Here is a 27862-nt window from a genome sequence, read left to right as displayed (position 1 = left end):
TGTTAAACAACGTTTCATCAACATTGTTGGAAAGCAATGCCAACGTTTCAGGAGTTGTCAATGTTGCAGCAACATTACCATAAGTTGTCCAACGTTGGGCACCAAAACGCAACATTCGAAATATTGCTGTAATGTTGCAGCAACATCTTGTGCTACCAGGGAGCATGCATGAGCTAGTTACTATACGTGCATATGTGCTATGTTCTCCTGGTTATCTCTAGTTTATTCTCTCCTGCAGCAAGTTTACGTTCGTCATTCCACATGAAAGTAAGCTAAGCGCCTTTTCTCACGATGAAGTGCGCGCAGGATGCGTTCCTCAGACAGCCGCGGAAGTGTGGACCAATGCGGTGACAAACCAGCTGCAAGAATATATACAAAAACCCCGTATCACAACACACAAACGCGTTCTCTGTGTGATGAGTCGCTGCAGTATTATGTTGCAGTGACTCAGTATTAAATGCTGCCCAAATTTCTATAATTTTAGCTAATAGCCGCCAAAATATCACGCGCGTAGCAGACGCTCGCCGCTTTGACGCGGCTTCCGCCGCGGAGAAAGCCCACGCGTCCGGCACGGCAGCGCCGCGGCGCGGAAGTTCACCGCAAAAGGCCCTCGCTCCTCCCATGTATTCGCGCGGCGCTTTGGACACTCCCCCTATTCTAGGTCACTCTAACGCAGTGACCAGTCGCTGAGTCATTTCCACTCTGGTCATTTCTGTCGCCGGTTTCAAAGTTTGTGGCTGAACAACAAAGTTCACAATGACCAGGGGACTTCTCTTCGGTACCAGCTCGGGCAGTCAGAGCCATAGCAAGTACCTCGTCGAATTCCGGGCCGGCAAGATGACGCGCAAGGGGAACATGGTCCATCCCGACAAGCGCAAGGGGACCGTCTACGTCCATCAGAGCGAGGACTCGCTGATGCATTTCTGCTGGAAGGACCGCACCTCAGGTTCCGTGGAAGATGTGAGCCGTTTTTTATTGTAGCACCACGTTCTCCAATTTCGCAGTCGTGTGAAATCGGCCTTACAATTTTTTGAGAAGCGCCAAACAGCGAGCAACCTATGCATTCGTGAAGCGCGCACTAGAGCGAACGACGCGGCCCAATACCCGACAAGAAATGGTTTCTTGTAGTTAGTTGCTAATTCAGAGTTCGCTAGCGAAATCAGCTCGCTTGCTCCAAGCGCATTTATTCCACCGAATCCCGCGCCATTTGCAATGTCTGCAGACAGCTTGAGTACAGATTCTCATAATCGGAGAACTTGACTTTACAGAGCATTGGTGTTTCGGTTTATTGCTTGAAAACCTCCTGCAGCTAAGGCTGCTGGTAATGCTGTCCCTGTGTGTAATCTAAAAAAAAAATGTCGTAGGCGACGAAATGCCATCGAAACTGTCGCGCAGGATACGTCAGCTGGTAGAGTTCGTCTGAGCAACGTGCCGCAAATGCTTACCTCGCCTCTGCGGTTTCGCGATCTTTTTGCAATCGCAGTACACGGTGAACACATACAGCACAGAGATGCGAAAGTTACTCTTCATCGTGTTGGGATGACGGGGCAGCATTAAAGAGAGGCAAAAGGTAGCAAAGAAGAGATAAGACAAAAGTATTCGCAGCCGTGTTTTCATTATGGATAAAAAGCAAACAGAAAAAACACATTATTGTTTTGACAACGAAAGCTTAGAATTACTTGACTATAACAGATGTCACTTGCACAATGTCTTCTAGTAGTTTCGTAGCAGGAGGAGCAAGTACAGAATTGCCTAGCAAAGGGCATGATATGTTATTGAAATTGTAGAGCTAGTACAGAATTGCCTAGTAGAGGGCATGAAATGTTGTTGAAATTGTAGAGCCAGTACAGAATTGCCTAGCAAAGGGTACGAGATGTTATTGAAATTGTATATCAAGTACAGGATTGCCTAGCAAAGGGCATGAAATGCTATTGAAATTGTAGAGCAAGTACAGAATTGCCTAACAGAGGGCATGAGATGTTATTGAAATTGTAGAGCTAGTACAGAATTGCTTAGCAGAGGGCATGAAATGTTATTGAAATTGTAAAGCAAGTACAGAATTGCTTAGCAAAGAGCATGAGATGTTATTGAAATTGTAGAGCTAGTACAGAATTGCCTAGCAGAAGGCATGAAATGTTATTGAAATTGTAGAGCCAGTACAGAATTGCCTAGCAAAGGGTATGAGATGTTATTGAAATGTTAGAGCAAGTACAGAATTGCCTAACAAAGGGCATGAGATGTTATTGAAATTGTAGAGCAAGTACAGAATTGCCTAGCAAAGGGCATGAGATGTTATTGAAATTGTAAAGCAAGTACAGAATTGCTTAGCAAAGTGCATGAGATGTTATTCAAATTGTAGAGTGAGTACAGAATTGCCTAGCAAAGGGCATTAGATGTTATTGAAATTGTAGAGCTAGCACAGAATTGCCTAGCAAAGGGCACGAGATGTTATTGAAATTGTAGCATGTACTTGTCTGAATGTTTCACACACTTGCTTGAAGTTTTAGCAATGCCACTGTTGTCATGCGTGACCATTATGCTACACAAATGCAAAGGCGATTTCATAGTGTGGGAGAAGGCATGTATTTACTTGTAGAAAGTTTACACGAATAAATTATCTTGCTCCTTAGCTTAAGGACCAGAAGTGTGACATTTTACCTGATTGGTCAGACAACCTTACTCAGAACCTGAATGGTTTTCTTTATGTTTCCAAAGTTTGTTGGCAAGGTAGGGAATTTTATAGAACTGCAGTGAAGCTTCGTAAATTTGGTCAACTCGTCGAGCGTGTGCAGCTGGATATGTGTCAATTCTCAGCAAGTCCCTCAGAATATAAGTGCCTCTGTTGATATGCGTATTTAGATGTGCATCATACTTTTGTGTGCATGTGCCTCTAGTCCACTTGCTATGTTGATGGCCGCATTTCGATGGAGGCAGGGTGCTGGAGGCCTGTGTGATTAGGTTTAGGTGCACGTTAAAGAACCCCAGGTGATCGAAATTTCTGGAGCCCTCCACTACAGCGTCCCTCTTAATCATGTCGTGGTTTTGGGATGTAAAACCCCAACAATTATTAACTTGCTTCTGTTGACAAGCAACATTTGTTGCCTTCGTTCGTGACACAGACAGCTGCTAGCGAAGAGGCTTGTGTTTATGTAATCCGCTGTTTTGCTGCCACCTTGCCAACTCAAATAAGTTTTGCATCACTTGGTTTCAATGTATAATCTCCACGAGCATAAAAATTTTTCTCGTAGGACTTGATCATCTTCCCTGAGGACGCTGAATTCAAGAAGGTGACCCAGTGCACCACAGGCCGAGTGTACGTCCTGAAGTTCAAGTCGTCCAGTCGGAGATGCTTCTATTGGATGCAGGTGAGACTGGCAAAGCCTGACCAAGTGCATTTGTCAGCGTGCCTCAATCAGATCATGGTTTTGGCACGTTAAACCCCAGATAGTATTATTAGTAGTAGAGACTATTCAGAACAAATTAAAATAAAAATTGATTTACCTGGTGTTACATTAATGGAAGTCTGTTTTATTTCTGTTTGAACACCTCTAACAGTAAAATTTGTTTCCTGACTTACTGTTAGGTTAAACAAAATGGACTACTGAAAAAGACACGGCGTACATTGAAGGAAAAACGAAATCGTTTTGAACACTTTTTCTTCCTCTCCTCTCCTTCTTTCTGCATCTGGAAACAGAAAAAATAAAAGGCATATGAACTGATATTTTAAGCTCATATTTATTACTTGAAAACCCCCAACAGCTAAGGGTTCTGGTAGTGCTGTCCCTGTGAGTAATCTGGGAAAATTTTAAGTAGTCTTTCTAATGAAAAATTTTGTTTGATCCTTAAAGGTGTCATGAACCACATTTCCAAGTAATGATCTAATGACCTCAGTATCGGAGTTTACTGCCTCCCGAATCGATTGCCGCAAAAATTTCTCGAATCCGTCAAGAATGAGCGGAGTTACGGGGGTTTGGCGCACGCTCTCAGCGCTTTTTCCTTTTTCTCGTGCCGACGAGCGTACTGGAAGCTACATGGGGAGGGATGGCACGGGGGAAAGAAGTTACGTCAGCGCGCGTCATGAAACGCGATCGCTCTCCCGCTGTGATTCGAGTGCGGCTACCATGTACTAAGGAGTGCGGCGCCGGCAAGTGGCGGCACCCTTTGGCAAGAAGCGCATCTGATCCGAACGCCGCTCTCGATTTACGTCGGCTATCGGCCAATAAGCATGCTATGTCTCTTGCGACATAAACTGGCAGATCCGCGACGTCAACGTGCAGACGCCTCGCCCACCGACGAGAGTGAGAACCGGCCTCTGTTTGAAAAGAGGGTGCCTGGGGAAACGGCAACTTCGCGCTCCGCTTGTGGCCTTTACGTGGCGCGCACGACTGTAATACAGTAGAACCCCGCTGTTACGTTCCTCACTGCTGCGTTTTCCCGGCTGTTACGTCGTTTTCCGCCGGTCCCGGCATAGCTCCCATAGGATACAATGTATTGGGAACCCCGCTGTTACGTCGTAACTGTCGGACCGTTCCCGTATGATACGTCGCGAAGTGCGCTCGGAGCCGACCGAGTGACTACCAAAGAGAGCGGCCATGGTGCATTTTCACGCAGTTTGGCCTCGTTTGACCGTAATATTAGCCGCATATGAGAGGCGCAAGCAACAGAATCTTTCAATTGATGCAAACAAAAGCATGGCCTTCGAGATTCAAATTGAAAAGATGGCGTCTATGACGTAACTGCTCGCGAAAGCAAGGCCTTCGAGATTGGCATTTACTATTGACAAAAGCATAGCCTCTGAGATTTGTATTGCACAAACATGGCGTGAATGACGTAACTGCTTGCGAAAGCAAGGCCTTCGAGATTGGCATTCACTTCTGCCATCGCGTTGGCGTAGACTCATCATCATCGTTATTTGTCGGAGAACGGGAGGAGTTCGAGCTGGTTGGAGCTCGCGTGGTCGTGCGTGCGGTTCGCGGTCGGACTCGCCGCGCCGGTCGTGATTGCGTGTGCTTAGTTCTTTCATGCCTACAGCTGTTGGTGTTAAAAAAATCACATACGTTGATTACATTTCTGTGGATGAGGCCGTCCTAAGCTCCGCGTTTCTATCCATCGACTACCGTATTTATTCGAATATAGGTCGACCTTTCTTTCCCAAAAATGTTGCCCATAATCAGCTATCGACCTATATTCGTGATCAAAGAATCTCGACCTATATTCGCGATCAAAGTGACCAAAAGCACCGCACCTATGGCGTTCAACTGCCGCACCTGCTGTACTTCAAGCAGTTCCTGCTACATACGCACATTATATACCATAAAATCTGGTATAAAAACCGTGCCCGTTCGCCTTTTCCGACTAAGTAACTAAGAAAAAAAAGTTATTTGTGCAATAGCTGCACACCGCCTTTTCAAAGCCCCCGCAAAATGCAGCCGCTCCGCCATGTTTGCGCTGGAACCCGTGATTTCCCTAGGTAGGCCGTGAAGTCCCTAGCCCCCTGACTTCAAGCGTCAAGTGATACTTTTTGCCGAGAATTCCAGCAATTGTGCCGCTCAAGGTGAGTTCGACGTAAAAGTTGATTAGGGGTTGGCGGAAGCAGCGGGACCGACTGTTCGCGTGCAATGGATAGCGTCGTGCTTTTCGCGGCCCAGCAACTGGCAGGCATGACGCTCTTGAAAAAGAACTGACGCTCCGGGCATCAAGGAGGCCCTGCAGAAGGCCAACAGACCTGGTCGTCATACCGCTAGGTATGACGTCCCGGCTACATTAAGGACCGGGTGGCGAAGAGTTACAAAGAGTGGCTCATGAAGGAGGATGCTGCAATGACACCGACGGGACGCCGCGAGAAGGGCTTCCCTCAATGAAGTTGCGACGTGGGTGAAGGACGCGCGGAAAGACTTGCCAGCGGAAATTATCGTGACTGGCTTTAAAAAGTGCTGCATTTCCAACGCAATCGATGGCAGCGAAGTCGACGTCATTTGGAATGCCGAGGATGCCTGCGAAGAATCCGACAACCTTCCTTGCACATCTGACGAACATGACACTCCCGGCAGCGACTAGGGCGCTAATTGTAAATAAAGGTGTGCTATGTTTCAATTTTCCTGTTTTTAAAAAAAACATGGGTCGACCTATTTTCGAATATTTTTTTTTTTATTTCTCGTAGAGCGCTATAAGTAGGGGTCGACCTATATTCGTGCCCGACCTATTTTCGAATAAATACGGTAGATCGCGGCTGAGCGCGCCAATTTTCGTGCTACTCGTAAGAATTGAAATAAAATTCTGTACCACTAAATATTTTGCCGTTTTTCCTGTTTTTCGGCTCTTACGTTTCCCGTCTCTTACGTTTATTTCCTACGGTCCCTTCAAAAACGTATCAGCGGGGTTCTACTGTATTTGGCAGAGCAGTTCATAGCCGTGTCAGCTTTCCACAGGATGTGTTTCTTCAACAAGCCCAAGGGGTGCTTCATGACCCCTTTAAAGAAATGCACTTTCGGTCTGCATTCTGTCCTTCTGTGATTTTTGTCTCTACCTCAGAGCTCTACATAATACTATACATATTATGATTTAAGGTATGTTCTTCATATTGTTACTTGGGGCACATTTTATTTAGAGGTGCGCAAATAGTAAAAATTTCAGAATGCCAATGGGAAATAAAGCAAGACTGAATATCCAGTTGAAAGGGAATATTTTCACATCCCTGAAGGGACAACAAATATCAACAAAATGACAAGAACACACTCTGATATAAGAATAAATCAATGAATTAAGATGTGTATATGTGCAGATATTTTCATGTTGTGTTTCCATCCATCAGCTCCCACCTTGACTTTGGATTAACATGTGTATATAGTGATACACATACCTGTGCACATGTTAATAAATGCTAATGTTTACATATGTAATTCTACAGAATAATTCGAAACAGTCTTTCACATTTATCATTATGTCTTGCTTTGGTCTCCGAGAGGTTTTGTTATTCTTTATATATTTGAAAGAAATAGATCTTTTTAATAACTTCACACTGTGAATTCTCGAATCGGATACAAATTGAACAGCGCAAATCATCAGATGTGAACTTTTGAATATTAGCACAGCTGTAATTGCAGTGTCTGGAATAAAAATGTCTGTTAGCCTGTTAATTATTTGATTCATTTTACAGTCTGTTCTTTTTTCCATTGCCCTTTCCCCTGATCTGGTTACATAGTGTCCTGTACCATTTACTGGCATAACATTTATGACTTAATTATTTTTTTTTTTGTGAACTGAAGCATCAGATCTTCAAACTCTAGAAAATTCTTACACGTACAGGTACTTAGCAGTTTACTGTAATAGTGCTTGTTCTCTTGAAGTTTCGGCACCAAGGAGGGAGGGCTTGTGACATCGTTGACACATTCACTCGTCATGCAGTGGTTACCACGTGTGAACACAGCTGACACTTCAATTTTCTTTTACAGCGAAAGCTGTTATGAGATCATTTCACCGGCCGTTTTTGGCGCCGTAGTTGTCCGCCGCCGCCGCCGCCGCCGCCGCCGCCGCCGCCGCCGCCGCTGCCGCCGCCGCCGCCGCCGCCGCCGCCGCCGGTGTCCGTAACCAGTATCGCTCGAAATAAGAAAAAAAACTAAATAAGAAAAAAGTTCCAGGATGGAACGAGGTTCGAACCTGGGTCCTCTGCGTGGGAGCCCAGTATTCAACCTCTGAGCCATACCGGTGCTTGAAACTGCTTTGCTAAAAGGTCCTATACAGGCTTCATGTCGGGAAGGAACCACATTAGCATATGCAATATAGCGTGCTAGAAGAGTAAAATAAGCACCAAGCGTAGCACAACGCGAATTCTGTAACCAGGCGTCACACAATGCGAATTGCGCAACGAGCAGGTTGTTGAATGCTTCCAACCCATTACAAAGGACCCTGCCATAATTCTTCATCATCAGGCACAGCATCAACAAAGTGTGCATAATGCCTTACATGGGTTTAGCAGGTACCAACGCTCTCCGTAGAATGACAAAAAATGGCAGAGTGCCTGCTGGCCTACTTCTCAAAAATTACAATTTTTATAGCGTAGTGGGTTCCTCGCAAGTGCACTTGGATTGGTTGCCAAGGAAGCCCATAAGCGCATGATACACTTCCTCTGGGTCTCAGTAAAATTACAATGATTTATAGCGTAGTGGGTTCCTCGCAAGGGCACTTGTATTGGTTGCCAAGGAAGCCCATAAGCGTATGATCCATTTCCTCGGGGTCTCAGTAAAGTTCTTCGCCCCCCCCCCCCACCCGTCTCTTTCCCACGTCAACGTATGTTATACAGCATGACGGGAGAGGGAAATAGCGACCGGGCGTCACCCAATGCAAATTACATAACTGGTGGGCCGTTTAAAGATTCCAACCCATTACAAAGGGCTGAGCCATAATTCTTCATCGTCATCAGTCGTCACGTGAACAAAGTGCACATAATGCCTTACAGACGTGTAGCTGGTGCCTCGCTTCTCCGCAGAATGACGAATAATGGCTTAGTAGGTGCTTCCAAACTTCACAAAAATTGTGATTTATGGCGTAGTGGGTACCTTTCTAGTGTACTTGTATTGTAGCCCCAAGAGAGCTTAACGGGCTCTAGAAACGCCGCTCTTCCAGCTTTCGCTGTGACTGTGCTGCGGTTTTAGCGCAGGCCTGGCGTTTTTTTCTTCGTCTTGTATTTTTACAAGCAACATCACCATACCTACTTGACACTGCCAAATCTCGCTTTGAGTCGTCATATCATGTCAAAGTGAACAATACGAGGTCTGGCATATTCTTACTCACTTAGCATCGTATTAAAGTGCTAACATCATAAATGTTTCCAGGCCTTTAAACGTGCTTAATGTAATCCTTTTACGTGCAGGAAATGTGCAGTAGAGTTTATAGAACATCGAAAGCATATGTTGATGTTTTTTGTGCAGACACATCAGATGATGATGAAAACGATCGCATGGTGACGTATTGCATTGTTTGTGTAAAAGAAACACTACATCATTGGGTGAATGGTGACCTAACACTCTTGCAGGAGCCCAAAGAGGACAAGGACGAAGAGCTAGTACGCAAGGTGAACGAGTACCTCAACAACCCGCCTGTGCCGGGCTCTGGCCGTGGCGCTGGATCTAGTGGTGCTGGCGGATCGGGCACCCACCTGCACTCGGACCTGCCCAACATCGGTGACGATGACCTGCAGAACCTGCTGAACAACATGAGCCAGAACCAGCTTGTTCAGCTGCTCGGTGCGTTTCTGATGCACTGATAAAAAACTTAAGGCATCTTTGCTCTAGCAGTGCTAAGCCTGAAGAAAGTGCGGAGCTGGGCAGCCTTCTTTGTTTTTCTTTATTTTTCTCTTTCTTTCTTCCCCTGTTTCTTTCTTTTTCTCTCATCTCTCTGTTTGTTCTGTCTTTTTTGTCTGTGTTCATTTCTATTTCTTTCTTTATCTCTCTGTCTATTTCTTTCTTTTTCTCGCTCTTTCTGTCCTTCTTTCTCTTTCTTCCCTTTCTCTCTCTATTTCTCTCTCTCTCTCTTTCTCTTTGTCTTGCTGTCTGTTTTTTTTTTTATCTTGTTTTGTCTGTTTCTGTCTCTCTATTTCCTTTCTCGTCTTTCTATTTTTATCTGTTTTCCTTCCTTTTCTTTCTCTCTATTTCTCTTCTTCTCTTTCTCTCTCTACTTGTTGCCCATCAGAGTCATTGCATCCCACGCTGGACAAATTGGCGCACATGTTAGAGGAGCAAAGAAGAAGATGAAAAGAACAAAGAGAGCGCGTGCCGGTTCATGATGATAATTACCGTTAACGACTAATGGGGCTTCTCCGAGCTTAAGCAGCTCTGCTGTTAAAAAGAAAAACATAGGAGTTTCAACGTACCACTGTGGTTTCTGTGTCACATGGACCCCATCTGCACTTGCATGCATAGCATTACTTTGAATCAGTCCACAGGCACGAAATCAGCATTAGTCGAGCTTACCTTAGTCTCTTGTGTCGTGTGTATACTGCCATAGTTGCTTAGCAGCTGAGGGATTGCATTGCTAAGCATGAGGGTGTGTGTTTGCTTCCTTGCCATGATATCCGCATTTCAATAGGGGTGAAATACAAAAATAGTATTGCATACGCAGAGGCTGCATGTTTAAAACACCAGACGGTCAGAATTAATGCAGTTCCCCCCATTGCAGCGTCCCTCGCAACCGTATCATGGTGTTGGTGTGCGAAACCATAGAATTTGATTTTTACTCTTGTCATAGACGTCTTCTGATCATTCTTCACTCAACAGCCATCAAACGTTGCTGTCATCCTCACAATGTTACCGCGTCAACGTCTCGTAGTGTGCATTCACACGAACTGCTTTGTGCACATTGGTGTAGCTTGTAACCAGTGTGGCGCATATAAACATTGCACAATATTAAAGTTTTGAACAAGATGGCACAAGAGCATTGACATTACGTCATCATCATCGTCAGCCTGACTACGCCCACTGCAGGGCAAAGACCCCTCCCATGCTTTACCAATTAACGCAGTCCTCTGCTTGTTATGGCCACGTTACCCCTACAAACTTCTTAATCTCATCTGTGCACCTAACCTCTAACCCACCTAACCCTCTCGCGCGCTTGCGTAATGACATTACATAATGCTACACATAGCTTGTGGCAACGGTGAAGACATTTGCATGCATTTCGTATAGTAGTTTTGTGGCATTCAGCTGATTGCTTCACATAGACTGCAACATATGTTTGCTAGATCTACATGCACTTATTCAAAGTGTGTTTTCTGTCTCTAGGTGGTATTGGTGGCGTGGGAGGTGTCGCCAACTTGACTTCTCTGCTGGGAGGGCGAGCGGGGAGCCAAAGGTGTGTACCAGCAGTTTAGGATGCATTCCTCTTCGTTTCAACACCTGCCGTGGTAGAGGTTATGGCATTCAGCCACCAACCGCGAGGTTGTGGGTTCGATTACCTGCTTCTGCAGGGTCATTTTGACAGGGTCGGAATGCAAGAGAGGTTTTTGTGGTGCTAAAGATTGAAATTTATTCAGAACCACTTTTACTAAGGCATCCTTGGCAACTCACTGTGAAATTTTGGTATGTTAAGGCCCTTAGTTAAAATGTTTATAGCACCTTTGCCTTAAAAAAAAAAAAAAGGTCTATTGTGATGTAAAAAAAAAACCAAGGCGAAGAGAAAAGCGTGCTTTTCGATGAAGGCAGTACTGAAGCCTGCTGTGATGTAGCTTTCTTTCTTGTAGATAGCATGGTTCAGAAGCTGTGTAATGAAGTGACTTCTGCTTTGCCAGATTTATCGCCACATTCAAGAACCGGTGACCTGCCTACCTGAGGCCTGCCAACGCCATTTAGCCATGTACGGGGGATATTGAATGACCTGATGCATTATGTAGGCTTAGAAAAGCAAGCTGCCTGTGGGCCTTCCAGCTGTAGTTGCCCACTGCTGATAGCAAGCTGTCACTAAAAGAAGATGCATAGCAGAAAATAAGCAGTGATCCCACTCTTGGGCCAAATGAGCCAAAGTGCGCCACATTGGATTTGCTGCGCCATAACGATAACGTCGACGCAAATTGTGCCAAACTGCCCTAGAGCCTCGGGTATGACAGTGTCTAACACCGGCAACCACATTGCCAGCGTGTCAAACTATGTGCAGCTTGATCTTGAGGCCACCAGTGTTGCAACCATGGACCAAAGCTTATTTTGCAGACAAAGCTGTGCTTGCATGTGCATCCCGATTAAGCCATGATGCTATGCAAAGTGTTGACGCAGCTTCTGTTGTGCAAGTCTACTCGACGGCAAAACGTGCCCTCCGCAGAGCCTAGTGACTTGTAGGCATCGGTGTAGGCCAATCGGTGATGATCAAGTCGATTCATCGGCTGACATCATCTGTTACAGAAACACCGCTGACAGCTCATTTCAAACGCTGCATGGCACGCAATTAAGGCAATATTTAGTAATAACTATGTACACGCGTGCCACTAAAATGTCTGCAACTTCTGTTCCTGGACCTTGCAGAATGAAATGTGGGAAACCTTGCAACAGATACCGTAATTACTCGAATCTAGGCCGACCCCGATTCTAAGCCGACCCCCTAAAGTCCGAAGCCCGAAAAAAAACACAAAAAACAAAAACAACTTACCTCGAATGTAGGCCGGGTAAAATTCACAAAGAGAAAACATTTATTGTGCAGCACAGCATCACAGTCGTGCACTGCTTTTCATAGCCCGCAGAGCGCACCTTCACTTCCTTGGCCCCCTTTTTTTTTTTCAGACTGTGTACGCCACCGGCATATCAAAATACACCGGCGTTTGGTCTGCGTTGCCGATTTGGCCTAGCAGATACACTCTCGCTTCTCTCTTCCGAAGCACGAAACGCTGGAACTCCAGCAACTTCTCTTCATAGTCAGCCGGTAACTTTTGGGCGATTGAGGTGCGACGACGGAGGCTGAAGCCAAAGTGCTTCATGAATTTCTGCAGCCAGCCTCGGCTGGCTTTGAAGTCTGCCGCCGAAACACCTTGCTCCCTTGAAAGCGCCCTCGCCATCGCCTGGAGCACTTCCGTTGTCACTGGAAGGGCAGCTGCTCGCTGCGTCCGAACGAAGTTGGCCAATGCTGTCTCCATTTCAGGGTGACAGCCTTTGCGTGGACCGGTAAAAGCCATCCTCGTTGCGGCGCACGCGAAGAGCTTCTCCCGTTGGCCCCTCCAGCGACGAACATTCTTTTCGTCCACTCCAAAGTCCCGCCCGGCTTGAACGTTGGAGGACGACTCCGCGGCTAGCACAACTTTCCTTTTATATGCCGCACTATAATGACTACGCTCGTTTGGCACCATTGAGCTACGCCACACACAGCCCACTCGAAGCGAGACTCGAACTGATGAACGGCTCGCCTCAACACTTGCCACAAAGATAAAAATGGTGGCCTCGCGTGCGTACTTAAGCCAGGTGTTGGCTCGGCTACTAACGGCTACAATACTGTCTAGGTGGCGCTAGTTTTGCAACACTTTTCTCGATGAAAAACGGCGCGTTTTTCAAAATCCTCGAATCTAAGCCGACCCTGCAGTTTGATACAAAGAAATTCTGAAAAAACTATCGGCCTAGATTCGAATAAATACGGTATATGGAAAAATGTGTGATTTTTTTAACTTCGCGTCAATAGAAGAGCATGCGGACGGTGGCAATGCGCTGACACTTCTTGTCAAATACTTTCTCCCTAAATCTTCATCTATAGCAGAAGAGCTTTTTCATAGCTCATTCTACCAGCACGTCCGAGTTTGTATCTATCACGCAGTAAATACCCCTTAAAAGACCACGTACGTTTCGACTCCATGAGTGGCAGGGTCTAGATATAAATATTTTGCTTGGTTTTTCAAAAATGTAGTCTCATTAACAAAATTTTGCTTCCTGGTCAGAACTGCCGCTGTTTCGTTTTAATATGTGCAGCTGTCAGTAGGGGGCCCGTTTCTGACAGTCCTGGCGTTAGAAGGCTGGCCCACTGTGTAGTGGCTGCTCTGTGTTACACGTCTGGCCCGTACGTTCTAGTGTCAATCACTCACCAACGGTTGACCCTGCATTGATCAGGGCGTCCAGTGACGCTGCTTTAGCGCAAACTTCAGAGACAAGAGTTGAACAACTGCGACACACACAAGCGCTAACCTCCAACTGAATATTTATTGTTCAGACACACATTTATAGTGGTAACTGCGTGCCTGTGCCACTCCACTTCCACAAATCACGACACCCGAAAGTGATAACTAGTTAGCTTTCAAAATAAAAAGCATCAGTTACATGAAAATATGTGTCTGAACAATAAATATTCTATTGAAAGTTAGTGCTTGTGTGTGTTGCAATTTTTCATCCCTTGTCTAGTAGCATCAATAGATTACCAACTAGCCTAAACATGGACACTGCTAAGTTGACCAGTGAAGCTGTTTAGCACATGGTACAGAGGTGATGCGGCGGAGGCCAGTTTGGTATGCAACGCTGTGCAACACAGCTGTGCAACTGTTTGCTAGGCAATCAATGCGCGGTGACGTCATCGCAGTGTTGTTTTTTTTGTTTGCGTTGGACAGATTACAGCCGGCTTAAACAGCTCTGCTATTAAATTCCTATGACAGTTGGGCTCCTGTCGTTTTTGCACAGGAACTCTATGTCGAGGCCGAAATACTTTGCCGCAACTAAAATGACATTGACGTGACAAATTATCAAAAACTCTGCAATTAACTTCAATTATTCACTTTAGAGCATTTGTTTATATTAGGAAGCTGTAGTCCGTGTCAATTTATGGAATACCCATTTTTTTTAGAAATCGGGATAGTTGCATGTAATTCGAGATAATCATCATGGAATTTTAAGAGTGACATCGAAACTGATAGCACCCGGCGCACAGGAAACGCGATTACTCTGTTACGTCAGACCGGAACTCGGCGTGACAAGGAAGTGACGAAATTTGAATGAAGAAGGGTCGTGCTGCATCTTTTCGTGAAAAGCGGCAAGTCATATCACTGGTGCCGGCGGATCGCCTTACCTATACATGTGATGTTTGGTGCTTATCTGTTTCTTTTGAGTTGTGCGCAAGAAAACCGCTATATCAACCACCGGCGAAATAGCTTTTTGCACCTGAAGAAGACACATAAAACACCACACATAACACACAAAGAATAAGCTGTACACTTGTGTATTTCAGAATGCTTGCCTATTTTCCTGACCAAGTTCTGTTTCGGTGTGCCTTGATTGAAATTTCGTCGCCTCATTGTCACGAGTGGTTCTGGTCTGACGTAACAGAGTGATCGCTTTTTCTGCATGCCGAGTGCGATCAGTTTCGATACTGCCTGTAAAATTCGATGATGAATGTCTCGAAGTACGTGCAACTTTCGTGATTTCTAAAAAATGTGTATGCTAAAAAACTGGCATGCACTACAACATTCTGATATAAACAACTGGCCTGAAGTCAATAGTTAAAAAAGTTAAGAAGCTAATTAACCAGTTCTTCTTCATTAGTCGCATCAACGTCGTTTTCGCTGTGGCAAAGTATTTCTGCCACGATGCAAAGCTTTTGTGCGAAAATGACAGAAGCCTTGCTGTCGTAGCATTTTATAAAAATTTGCATTGTATAAAGAAAGCACCTTATGTACAGCATTGCTGTAAAAGTGTGCCGCACGTGTTGTGGATGGTGGAGTGACTGCAGCAGCAGTTGTGGCAGATACATTGGAGATGGTGTGACTGCAATGGTGCTTCTGTCGGCGCATTGTGGTGACGCTGCTGTAGTATGACGTCATAAATGGTGCACATGAAACTGGGATGCGCGCATTACAGCACTGCATCTATGAATTCGGTTTTGTGTGCTACCCCTACTCATTGAAACAAGCAACCATTCACGGTTCCCCCATTGACTCGCCATTAACGAGGAATGTGTCCTCTGTGAAGACACATATTTTCACTGTGTATCATACAGATCATCAAGCAGTGATGGCCGTTGTTTGGAAACCAAATAAATGTGTAAGGATCAGTATAATCGACTGAGAAGAAAAAGAAGCTGGCTTTTGCCTTCGAGTCGTCTTCGGGGAATGCGCAAGAAGGGACCGCGTGACTGTTGTATGTCGCGGCGTTTGTCGACCACTGCTGCTGATTTAAAGTGCAACATTTTATTAACACCAAGACTAGCTTTGTGGCTGGAGCCCTGCACATTGATAACCACATGGTTGTATTTAGAGCATTGCTTCATAATATACGGTTTTATGGATCCAGTATTCTGTTGCCTGCATCGAAAAAAATAGCTGAAATGGTTATTCCACAACACCCATCTGCATGATGCCCTTATTTTTTGCGTTGTCGAGTGAAACAATTAGTGCCCTGGAGAGCATTTTCTCCACGAACGCATGGCGAAACTTCTCCTCATTGCAACTTGTGTCCGAGCACCAGAGCCGACTTCAATCACGTCTTTGTGAATTGCCCAAACAAACCCAAGCCCCCGTGGCAAGGGTCAGAACACCAGGAGCGATGGGAGGCTGCTCTGCGCAGCTCACAACCGGAGTTACAGCTCCGGACAGTGGGCTGGGCCAGAGGGGTCGCCGAAGCACAGAAGTGTCCGGCCACCTAGAGCGGCCCGAGGGCTCATCGTCGTCCTGCTTCCGCTTCCGCCCCCCCCCCCTCACATGAGTCTTTCACGAATCAATAAAGTTGTTTACCTACCTACCTCCACGAAATTTGCAACAAACTTGTTTATCTAGCCCTTCGTAAGAGCTTCACAATAATTATTCAACTGTCTGAATGTAAATGCAACTTGCTCCAGAATGTGAAATTAGCTGCTCCGTGGTGCTCCCAGATGCAAAACTATCTGCTCCAAAGTGCTCCAAAATGTAAATTTTCGCAGCTCCAAAGTGCTCCAAAATGAGAATATTGCTGCTGCAAAAATTGCTCCAAATCAGAAGTCCTCGGTGGCACCACTGAATAAGTACTACATAATAGAATAAGTACATGTTTACTAGCGAAAAAGACGAGGACGAGAAGAAGGAATACAGGACAATGCTAGTCCTGTATCTAGCGTTGTCCTGTATTCCTTCTTCTCGTCCTCATCTTTTTCGCTAGTAAACATGTCCTCTTATTCACGTTACCAACTAGCCCAACTTTCCGCCTTAGAATAAGTACTACACTATGTCAGATGCTATACTGAAGCTGGATTATCAAATTATTTACTTTGTTGAATAGCTCTAAGATTCCCTGCAAAATTTCCATTCGGATGTATAGCATTGTACCACGTGTACATCATACTAGCATTCACCTCCACATTGGATACATCGAACGCTGCATGAGTGCAACTGATCATCTCCTAATTGGATCACGATTACTTGCGTCATTGAAAACGTTCGTGCCAACAAGAGGGCAACATTTTGGCAGATACTGTCAAACAGGACGCTGAATCCAGTGGGCAGTGCAGGCTGTGGAGCGAAATGACTAAGGTACGTGTCTCAAAATAAAGGTGGATCACACAGCGGAAATTTTGGTTCCGCTCAACAGTGATGGTTTTGTTTTACTTCTACACAGTTGTGTAATGCAGTGAAAAATACTAATGGCAGAGAGAACTTACCATCATGCAGTGAAGCACACTACCTGCGACCTCAATAAAGCGAGAGGCCTTCCGCTTTCACTATGTGCTTTCCACAAGAAGGCATGGATCAAAAACAAATAAGTAAGCTTCCGTGCCTCCAACCTTCCCTTAGAGCAACAATCGAAGAATTCCCACTTTTCATGATCTCGAGAAACTGCCCGAGATGTGCAGAGTTTTTGGAGCAGCTTCAGATGGGCATATTTTGCATTCAAAGTATTTGCTTCAAGTATACTTCTGTTGTCTCTGTTCTCTGTCTCTGGCAGCACCTGACTGGGTGTAGACCTAGTCAGGTGCTGCCAAATTGTCGCTAGTTGGTGCGGGAACTTTATGTTGGTGTTGCCACTTTTTTTTTATTTGCACCTTTTCTAGCTTACAAGCCATTTTCTTATGGTAGAGACAATTTTCTTGGGATCGTCGGAGGCTAATTTACTCAGTATAGAGCTCGAATTAGTCTGCCTCCGTGGTACAGTGCTTGCAGTGCTTGGCTGCTGACCCAAAGGTTGCGGGTTCAGTCCTGGTCGCGGTGGTTACATTTCGATGGAGGTGGAATGCTAGAGGCCCGTGTACTGCGTGACCTCAATGCACGTTAAAGAACACCAGATGGTCAACATTTCTGGAGCCCTCTACTACGGCACGCCTCACAATCGTATCATGGTTTTGGCACGTAGGACACCAGATATTATTGTTATTACAGCTCGAATTATTTTTTATCTTCGGCGTGTTCAGTGAAGCTGCTAGCTCACCTCGTTCTCGCTTCTCCCTGCAAGTATCACGCCGACTGGCAGTATTGGATCCCCCTCCGAGACCGTCGCAGCATCTGCAAGCTCGGCTCCGGCCCAGACCACGGCGGCGAGCTCGACTCCCGGGGCCGTGACCGAACTCCCGGCCGCCACTGCTTCTACAGCTTCTTCTGCGACGGCTGGCAACTCGAGTGGCAGTGCCTCGGCTTCTGGCCCGGCCATTCAGTTGAGCGACCTCCAGAGCATCCTCTCTGGCATCAAGGGTGAGTGGAAGGCATAGAGTCCTCTTACAGCTATGCATAAACTTTTGCAAGGGCCTCATACTGCTGTCACACGTCAAATGTAATGCCATTCGCAGTAAACGACATTCACATTGAAAGTCATTGCATTCTTGCATTCTAGGTCTACATGGGTATGCAAAATGGCATTCGCAATTGATGTCAATGTTTGTTGTCAGTCCAGTGTGCTTTTTGCTTCTCATTATTCTCCGCTGACGAAGCTGCAGAAATTGCTTCCATTGCTGGCGGATAGATACCCGGTGCAAAATTCCGACCTTGCTACCACGGCATCTCTTCACCAAAACAACGTGGAGGAATTCAAAATTAAGAAAGAACAGACTAGCGTTTGTAAACATTGTCTACATGAGGTGTTGGCATCAAGAGTTTGGCAACAAGAATGCAGTTGCACAAGTCGCTTCAACTATTGTACTGTGTGTCGAAAAGTTATCGGAAAGCTAACAACAGCCAATAATAAGAACCATCTTGCTTTGAGTTATTGATTTTCTAATTTTTTGCCAAGCAGCTGTCGTCGAGATTACACATGTCGCCCATGCATGAGTTCGGGAAACACATTCAGCGGGTGAATGCCATCAGCTGTGAATGTTTTTCGTTATGCTCGTGTAGCAGCAACAAAAATGGCATTAACAGCTAATCACATTCACTGCGAATGACATCACATGTGCCATGTGACGGGGTATCACTTTGTTGTGAATGTGGCAACGTTCCAGCTCTTATGCAAGTGCAAGCTATCTAGTTCCAATTTTTCCAGCCATGCGTGATCTACGCGCTCCCTTTGTAATGAAAGAACAAGCACTGTTACTTTCCACAACGTATTTATTTGTTTACACATGCGTGTAATTCACTTGGTGTTCATCTAGTTGGCGCTACTTCACTGTCGTTGCTGCGAATGCTCAGCAGCATGTTCGGGCATTGGGAGTCTTTTGTGCTATCACTGGTGTCGGAAATGCCCGTGACTTTAAAGGACTCCCTTACAAAGTCTGAGCACGCCACATGAAGTGGAAAGTGAAGGTGAAAGGTAACAGCAGTTGCTACGATAAATCCGGTCACAAACTGGGAAGCTTGTGACGTAGAATTAAATTAAAGGTGAATGCGAGAGGTCGCCACAGTTGATAGTATTTAGTTAGTATATTACAGGGGCCACTATGGCCAAGTTGCCCTCAGATTGGGATGAACCAAATAGTGATACATGAATTACAAGTGCACAACTACACAGGGACCTAGGAAGACAGGGACAAGCACCATATAGTAAAGTTTTCATGTGTAGGTTCCTTTCTTTTTTTATTTTGTAGTGAAATCAAAATTTTATTTATGTTACTTTTCGGGGTTTGCAGTCCCACCATCAGAGGCAGCTGGAGCAGAGGCCAACAAGGAACAAGCTGTCAATGGTGAGTGCTGCAATTTGTGTCAGTTTTATCTTTCAGGCATTAAAGTGGAGGGTTGTGTAGTAAATGTCCACTGTGTAAATGTGGCTGGTTCTAAGTGCTCGGAGAATCGGACTACCCTCTTCTTAAATCCCATTGTGCCATTGTAACGAAAGCAATCAGGTTTTGCTGTGGTAGCTGTTTCTGGCTTTTCACTCTGCTGGGTTTATTGAGAGTGGTAAAAATTTACATCTGGTGTACTACGTTAGTACAGTCGACGTCAAATGAAACCCGAACAGCGGCAAGCATTTGCAGCGGTATAGTGCACGCTGTCCAGTTATCGCCATGGACACGTGCGCGCATCCGGTTCGGCAGCACTGCGCATATGTGTGCACCTGTCCATGGTGATAACTGTACGCTGCGCACTGTACTGTACCGCTGCGAATGCTTGCCGCTGTTCGAGTTTCATTTGACGCCGATAATACATATTGGTCTGTATTGGCATTCCGGAACACAGTGCGGTCCATTCAAAATGCATGTAACTGCTGTTGTTATTGTAGTGTGTGAGCTCCAGCCTAGTTTCTGTGTGCAATAGGCTTTTGATAATTCAAACTCTAGTATTTCATACTCTCTACTAATTCAAATTTCAATTTTTGGTTGGCCTGCTGTGTTTTCAAGCTGCACAAATCTTGTTAATCCATACTTCTTGCTTGTTTATACTGCAAATATTAGCTGCCTTTGTTCTCTCTAGCTGAGCATTTGCTTTCGTATATTTTTAAAACAGCCAAAAATAAAGCCATCTGCCTGCCTGAACTTGTGAAAGTGGTAAACACCACAAACAGAAAAAAAGAAAGAAACGAGGTGGCTGGTATGCGTGTGATAATCTGCTAACTCTGCTATTCCCAATATGTTGCCCCGAGTCATATTTGTGCTTGCGTCTGATAATTCAGATTTCTGATAATTCAGAAAAAGTTCAAGGGTGCACTCGAGTTTGAATTATTGAGAGTCTGCGGTATTTTGCTTGGTCGCTGCCTGGTGCACAGGAAATAGATTGCTGCAGAGCCGGCTATTTGACAGCATTGTTAAGAAACCATTGCTGCTTCCCCCTTTAGAAAGGAAAAAAAATGAATTGGAAATTTGTAAAGCAAACATGTTGTATACACTGCAGACACAAGCGCATAGATGCCTTTGAATATTTTTATCCTTCATGTTTTATTGTTGCTGATACTGAAGAGTGGTGGCTTCTGTGTTTTTAAGTGCGGAGCACTATAGGGGCCTGGCTTGTCCTCCATCCATGGATCTCATGTGACGTGATCACACTCACAGTAAAGCGCTCAATACAGGCCATAACAAGGCTAGGAATGCTCACAACTGCATTGAAATGAATGAAACATGGTCTAAAATAATATAATTAACAGAAATAACCAAGAAGTAATTGCAATAATTAACTTAAAATTGCTAAAAACATTTCGGAAACCTGCGACCGACACCAGCGGCACGCAAGAGAGGGTGCCACTGCCTTGCCGAGCGAGCGAATGCCCTTCCCCCTGCGCTTCGCTGGTGCTGCGTCGCTACGTCTGATGGGGGAAACAACCTGACGGAACGCACTGCAGATGACTCGTATCTCAAGTGCTGTAACAAGCAGGAAGTCGATAAAGCACAGCAAAAAGTAGCACGCCACATGTCGCATACCGAGTTTGCAAATCTCCCTAACAAGATTCTACTTGTGTCGGGGAAACCCTACATGCTTACCTCGAACATTGGTGTCATCGACGCTTTGGTAAACAGAGCAGTGGGAACTCCACGAACGGGAATTGCTGGGTGGCCCGTGGTACGCACTTCCTCAGGTTTCACATTAGTGGAGCTGCCATGCATTTCTTTTTTTGCAGCACATGTAGCTGTCCTTTGTAGTGGTCTAGAGAGAATTTGCTGGTACTGGCTGCCTACTGATTCTTGTGATGTCGAGCATTTGCAAGCACCCGTCATGGAATTTCTTTGTCCTATGTGCAGTGGATCTGTCGACAGCCATCAACATGGAGGTGCTGCAGCCTTTGCTGGACAACAAGGAGCTGATGGGGCGCGTTGAGAAGCTTCTTCCGCCGTCCACAGAGTCCGACAAGCAACCCGACGTAAGCGAACTCCTGCAGGACACCGTCAAATCCCCACAGTTTCAGCAGGTACTACAGCAGAGTACCCCCCCCCCCCTCCCCTCCTGTCCAATAACCATCTCCTCCACCATTCACCCCTCTCTCCACCCCTCCTTTGAATGTAACTGAATGGTGTGAAAGATGGAACATGATATAGACGACAGTCTGCCGGTCTTCTGTGCTGTTCAGTTACCTTCAAAGCACGCCCCAACCTGCCCAGTTAAGCAGACTCCTGCACATCACGTTTCCTTACCCTCAGGTGTGTATGGTTTCCTGGTAACTTACCGTGCTTATTTGAACCCAGGCCGATACCGTCAATGTTTGATTTTTTCAACTCCCTAGGGACCGTTAAATCGTACAAAAAATCGGGCAGTCCGAAAGAAACAAATTCGTGCTTTTTTACTTCGCTCAAGCGGTCATATCGCCGCAGCCACGTCCGAAATTGCTCTCAGTGCACTTAAGTCATTTTGGTGCTTGCCTGGCGTGCAGTGGGCCACCTACTAAGCTCACATTGTCATTACCGCAGTACTTGGTGCACCGCACGCACGTTTGCCACGAGTGTTTGTTGTGCCCACGCCATTCCTGACTGCACACCGGCAATCTTTAGCGATGGCGAGCTGCTTTCGTTCCTGAAAGCAATGCGACTGTGTGACGCACTTAGAGGTTTCACACAAAGTGGCAGCAGTGATGACGTGAGAGCTTAGTAGGCAACGTGCTGCATGCAACTAACTAGGAATGATGGGCTCCATGCAGCACCAAATGCTGTATCTCTGTGAAATGGCTGAGATTTTTCTAGCAGTAGCACATTGTTTATGCATGCACACTCATCGGGGAAAGCCAGATGAGTCGCCCGAAATAACATTAGTGCTGCTGCTTTGACATTTACGTGCCGTTATCTTTTCTGGGCAGTCCAGTCCTCGCTGCACCTTCATTGGAATGTGGGGATGTTGTTGTGTTTTGAAACAGTTGTATTTAGTGTAACCTTACTTTTGCATAGTTTGATTCCCATAACATCAGAGGGCATTTTTTGCATCACTGTGCCTCTTCATGACAGTGCCGAATAGGTAAGGCAGAAGCTCAGGGGATGTTGGATGCTTGAGCAGATGAAAAATTGATGATGAGGAAAGCAGTTGCTGCATTGAAGAAGGCAAGTCTGCTTGTTGGAACACTGGCTCCAGCGCAACGCCTGTTCAAGAATATTTCCATCCGTTAGGTGTAAGACACCCGGCTTATATGCTCAGTTCTCATCTTGGCTTAAACATCTTTCTCGAAGCATGTTCACTGTCTTGTGTGATTAAACAGGTGTAAGCATGCATTTTACCTTTACATTAGAAAATATTTGAATGAATTATAATGGGGCGTTGGAAGGTAGGGTCTAGGAACCGCTGTTCTAAAAAGTATTCATTCTTCAAGTCATGGTGCTAAGAGCTTGTGAATGATGTGTACTATAATTTAAGTGGGTATAATTTAAGCAATACCTGCCAACTCGCCCAATTTGCCTGGGAGACTCCCGATGTCTGACCAGTCCTGCCAATTGTACGAGTGTGGCAATAAATCTTCTGATAAACCAGCCGCCCATAATGTAAATAATAAATGACAATGCTTCTAAAAATTTTATGGCCTCGAGGAACCAGAACAGCTGGATGTGGGACCCTCCCTCCTACCCACTGATGTAAAGAAAACATAGGTCGGCAGACTCATTCATGAGTAGACTCACTCTGACTCACTGAGACTCACTCAGACTCAAGTGAGGCCGTGAGTCTAAGTATGAGTGATTCTGGGTGAGTAATATTTTCGTGAGTGTGAGTCCGAGTGAGTCCGGTTGAAAAAAATTTGAGTGAGTCTGAGTCCGAGTGAGTCCGGTTGAGGAAAATATTGTCGAGTTGGAGTCTGAGTGAGCCCTAAGCGCAAAATATATTTCTTGAGTGAGTCCAAGTGAAGCTCCACCTTTTGTTGCCTACTTATGGTCCTATCTACTCATCTCCAGCATTACTATCAACCTTATATCGGCTTACGTTTATACTGAAGTCTACTCACACATATCTCGGCACACTAGCATTCATGTGCCACCTCAATATTTATTAAAGGGGCCATGACACCCAATTGTCGATGATAATCTGTGTTATGTGGGTTAATCCTTGTGCGTTCACAAACAAGGTGGCGAAATTTTAGCGCATTTGGTCGAGAACTTAATTTATAAAAGAATATTTTGATTAACACGTGAGCGGCCTGCGAGTCGGGCAACACTGGCGCATTCGCGAGCTGTGACGTAACAAGTGGCTAGCTGTGCAAGCGTCTGCATTCCGACGAAGGATATCGTTCCACGGTCAGCTGCGCGTGAAATCGAGATATTTTAGCTTTCTTCACTTTGGCACTGAAACTGAACGATTTGCAACGGCTGAAACTTTGGTAGAAGACGACGGCTCCGCACCTTGCTGCACATGACGTCACACACGCCATGGCGAAATGGCTGTCGCCGGCGATGGGAGGCTAGTGGGAGGGGTTTACAGCTGGCCACTTCTGGGGCTTGTTTTTTGCTGGAATAATCTTTTACGGCCCACTTTTCGTATCCGTACAGGCATAATAGACCCCCTACGTCTAGTTTTCGCTGAAAACCACAAATTGATGGGTGACCGTGTCATGGCCCCTTTAATTAGAGGCGTGAGTTAAGGGAACGGGTGCCATCACCTCCCCCCGGAAACTCTTTCATGGGATGTTCTTGATAAAAATATCTCGTGTGAGACATGTATTTCATAAAAATATCCTTACTGAATCGATATATGATAACTTTTATTTGAAGGTAAAAGATCAAAAGGCGTATTGTAGAGCACTGGTTGTGTGAGATATTGGCGTTAAAGAGGGTTGACACCAAATTTAAAAAGCAAATTTTTCGCCAACGGACTCATGAGTCGACTCACTAGGCTCACTCAGACTCGGGTGAAGCCGCGAGTCTGAGTGAGTCTGGGTGAGTAATATTTTCGTGAGTGTGAGTCCGAGTGAGTCCAGTTGAAGAAAATTTGAGTGAGTGAGTCCAGTTGAGGAAAATTAGGTGAGACTGAGTCTGAGTGAGCCCTCAGAACGAAATATATTTCTTGAGTGAGTGAGTGAGTGAGTGAGTGAGTGAGTGAGTGAGTGAGTGAGTGAGCTCCAATTTTTTTTCGAACCCAAGAAAGGAAGGGGAGGCCACCGCATTTGTGTGTGGCCTTGTTTATCTGCGGTTCGGCATGTTTTCTTTACATAGGCTAGGAACTTGGATAGCATCACACTGCAAAGTTATTATCACCGTCATACAATGTTATGCGGTGGAGCGTGCCAAGTGTGGGAAAAGGCTGTATACTTTGCGAGTCATAGGAGATTTTGTTCTGCGCGCATTTGTAATTACACATGTGTGCTATAATTATGAATAGTGGTATGATCGCCGGCATGTTCAAGCTTTACTGCAATCATTCAGAGCTGTGTATAAAGTTACTGCGGCTCTGAGCGAGAAATAAAAATGTGTGCATTGTATTTTGTTGTCAACCCCCCGGTTTGCAAATCTCCTGATTTTTGAGGCCCCTAGGTTGGCAGGTTCATCTTTGTCTTGCGTAGTTGTAATTCTGTGCGAGCTTTCTTCAACTGATTATCAGTAAAAGCACTGCTTGTCAAGCATCTTGCATTGCCTTAAGGCTAACATGTTCAAGCATCAACTCCATTTTGATAAAGTTTGTTGTTTTTCTTGGTGGTAATGCCAATTTGGGTGCAAGCATAAAGAAATACCCCACCCCTCTCCCCCATTTTCCATAACTTTCTGCAACTTCTATCATAGTCACGTACCCATTCTCAAGAAATCCATAGAAATGAAAGGCCAAAGAAATCAGCGTGCCTAATTGGCTCATACTGATATTTTGCAGACTCTGAAGACAAAGGACGAACTAAGAAATTACAATGATTTTGAGAGATTAGAACTTTGTTTGTCTCGCATCTTGCGAGTGCGTTAGGTTCTATCTAGCCTAAATCACCATTCTCCTTATTGGCTCTTTTGTGAGAGCTTCCATAAGGGAACCAGTAAAACTTGTGGATTTCACTGGTCTTCGATTTCAGTGGTCCTTGAAAGTGGGTGTCTGACTGCAGCCTCACTCCCAGCACCATCTGGGTGTGTTCAAACTTTTCCACGAAGTTGACAGGTCTGCTTTGTAGCGGTGGCTTGTAGCTTTTCGTTTGTTGTGTTCCATGGCATAAGCACTGCATTGTGCAGGAGCGAACAGCACTGGTTGTGACATGGCACTCGCTTGTGTTGTGTGTGTGTGCCATTGCCCCATAATACCCAGGTGAAACATGCACAGAGTTGGGTGCGAATCATCTCGACCTCCACGCAGGCACTCAGCATGTTCAGTACAGCTCTTCATTCAGGGCAGCTGGGGCCTCTGATGCAACAGTTTGGCATGGACGACAGCGTCGTTGCAGCTGCAAATTCTGGAGGTGAGGCTACCATCGCCAGGGGTGTTTTCAGTTGAGGCGAAGCTGGTATATGGATTGCGAGTGCATTTTTGTGCTCTGCCTTCATCTGTGTCCCATGGCACATTGTAATCCAGTGACAAGATGTGTGTTACAACAGCCGAGAGGCTCAGTTGCATAACATTTATTTCGGCTACCCTGTTGACCCTGAAGCCATTGTGGAGAATTGTACAAAAAAAAAAAAAAGTAAGGCAGAGAAACCTTGTATACATTGTTGTTTCCATGCTTTCTGTGGACCAGCAGTGGTAGTATGCCTGCTTTGGGCATCTATAGTACAGTTCAAGCTCTTAGTTAAATTATATTAATCAGATTTACTTCATTATATCTAGTAGAATGTTTTTATTTCTGTGTTCTTATCTCAAGGTTCTACTTACTGTTGTAGTGTTCCTCTTAGGAGAAGGCATGGTACGCATAGCAGGTGCAGTCTACTGGCGTGCCTACTTCAATTAAAGTAAGAGTTTTAGATGAACTGATATTTTCCAAAAGAACAGTGAATGCACTCCCCTATGAATAGAATTGGCGATCCAGGACTAAATGCGAGAAATGGACATGATATGACATGTCTGGCTGCTTTTTTTTTGCCAAATGTATGAAGAGCTCTTTATTCCTGAAAGCCTTATTATCCTTGCTAGTGGGATGCCTGATTGCACGAGCCTACAGTGTCTGTCCATAAAGTAATGAGACTGTGTCTGGTAAAAGGAATTTATCGATCCGATCGGTACATATTATTTAATTTCTTCAAAATAGTTTCCTTGGGCGTCGATACACCAAGTACAACACGATTCCCAGGCTGGAAAGGCTCCCTTGAAAGTCAGTAGCCATGATCTATTTCAGAGAGACTGTGACAGCCAGTTGAATGGCGGGAACACCGTCGAAATGACAACCTTTGTGGCTTCTCTTGAGCTTTGGGAGTGGGAGGAAGTCTGTTGGGCTGGCTGATGCAGTCCTGATACAGCTCTGATGGGAGCCCGGCAGACTTCTTCCTGTTCCCATAGCTCAAGAGAAGCCACAAAGGTCACCGTTTTGACGGTGTTCTCGCCATTCAATGGGCTGTCAGTGTCTCTGAGAGAGGTTATGGCAGCCAATGTTCGGGGAGTCAAGGCGGTGATGCGGGCTAGTTGGTTTGAGTCACTTGTAATCATATTCGTAGTGAAAAAAAACGGACGCAGACACAAGTAAGAGTGTATGTGTTCTTTACTTGTGTCTGCATTCGTTTTTTTGCGCTATGAATATGATTACAAGTGACTTTCAGGGAGCCTATGCAGTGTGGGAATCGCATTGTAATCAGTGTATCAATGCCCAAGGAAACTATTTTGAAAAAATTAAATAATATGTACCGATCGGATCAACAAATTATTTTTACCAGACCCAGTCTCGTTACTTTACGGACAGACCCTGCGTATTTTGTGCTGACTTGTATGGTATACATATATATACCTTACACGTTTCAGACATGGCTCAATTTGTAAAGGCCCTGCAGGCATCAAAGGCTGCAAAGGAGGCGAAGTCCACGAAGAAAGAAGAGAATATGGACGAAGACATGGGACTTGACTGAAAAAAGGCCTTCCAAGCACTCTTTGCTCACTGCTACTTTTCGGGTCACTTTAAATGATGGGAGACAGTAGCCAACCTTTGCTAACCATCACTTCTTTCCCCTCCGTGCCGTTTTTCATCAGACATTTGTTTAAAAGTGCTTTACAAAGAAAGCAAAAAAATAAATTATGTTG

The 27862-nt window shown here is 45.3% G+C and overlaps 1 protein-coding gene across 2 annotated transcripts; it reads left to right on the top strand.

Annotated features, from left to right (window-relative positions):
* Positions 1-673: 673 nt before the first annotated feature.
* LOC119383108 (proteasomal ubiquitin receptor ADRM1-B) lies at positions 674-27862 on the top strand. Of its 2 annotated transcripts, none has more exons than XM_037651108.2 (9): positions 674-960; positions 3249-3365; positions 9032-9242; positions 10776-10845; positions 17862-18097; positions 19465-19518; positions 21505-21623; positions 25997-26099; positions 27587-27862. In XM_037651108.2, the coding sequence occupies exons 1-9, from the start codon at positions 757-759 to the stop codon at positions 27688-27690; spliced, it is 1218 nt and encodes a 405-aa protein (XP_037507036.1). In that variant the 5' UTR covers positions 674-756; the 3' UTR covers positions 27691-27862. The 2 variants fall into 2 exon arrangements, with proteins under 2 accessions (XP_037507036.1, XP_037507035.1); XM_037651107.2 differs by having other exon boundaries at positions 675-960; positions 21505-21671.

This window comes from Rhipicephalus sanguineus, chromosome 2 (assembly GCF_013339695.2).
Source record: "Rhipicephalus sanguineus isolate Rsan-2018 chromosome 2, BIME_Rsan_1.4, whole genome shotgun sequence".
Classification (NCBI taxonomy): domain Eukaryota; kingdom Metazoa; phylum Arthropoda; class Arachnida; order Ixodida; family Ixodidae; genus Rhipicephalus; species Rhipicephalus sanguineus.
This window is presented reverse-complemented; position numbering and strand designations above follow the sequence as displayed.

Coding starts and splice junctions, on each gene's coding strand:
- LOC119383108 (XM_037651107.2), top strand. CDS start 757: ATGACCAGGGGACTTCTCTTCGGTACCAGCTCGGGCAGTCAGAGCCAT. Junction 961..3,248: donor CCTCAGGTTCCGTGGAAGAT/GTGAGCCGTTTT, acceptor TTTTTCTCGTAG/GACTTGATCATCTTCCCTGA. Junction 10,846..17,861: donor GGGCGAGCGGGGAGCCAAAG/GTGTGTACCAGC, acceptor TCTCCCTGCAAG/TATCACGCCGACTGGCAGTA.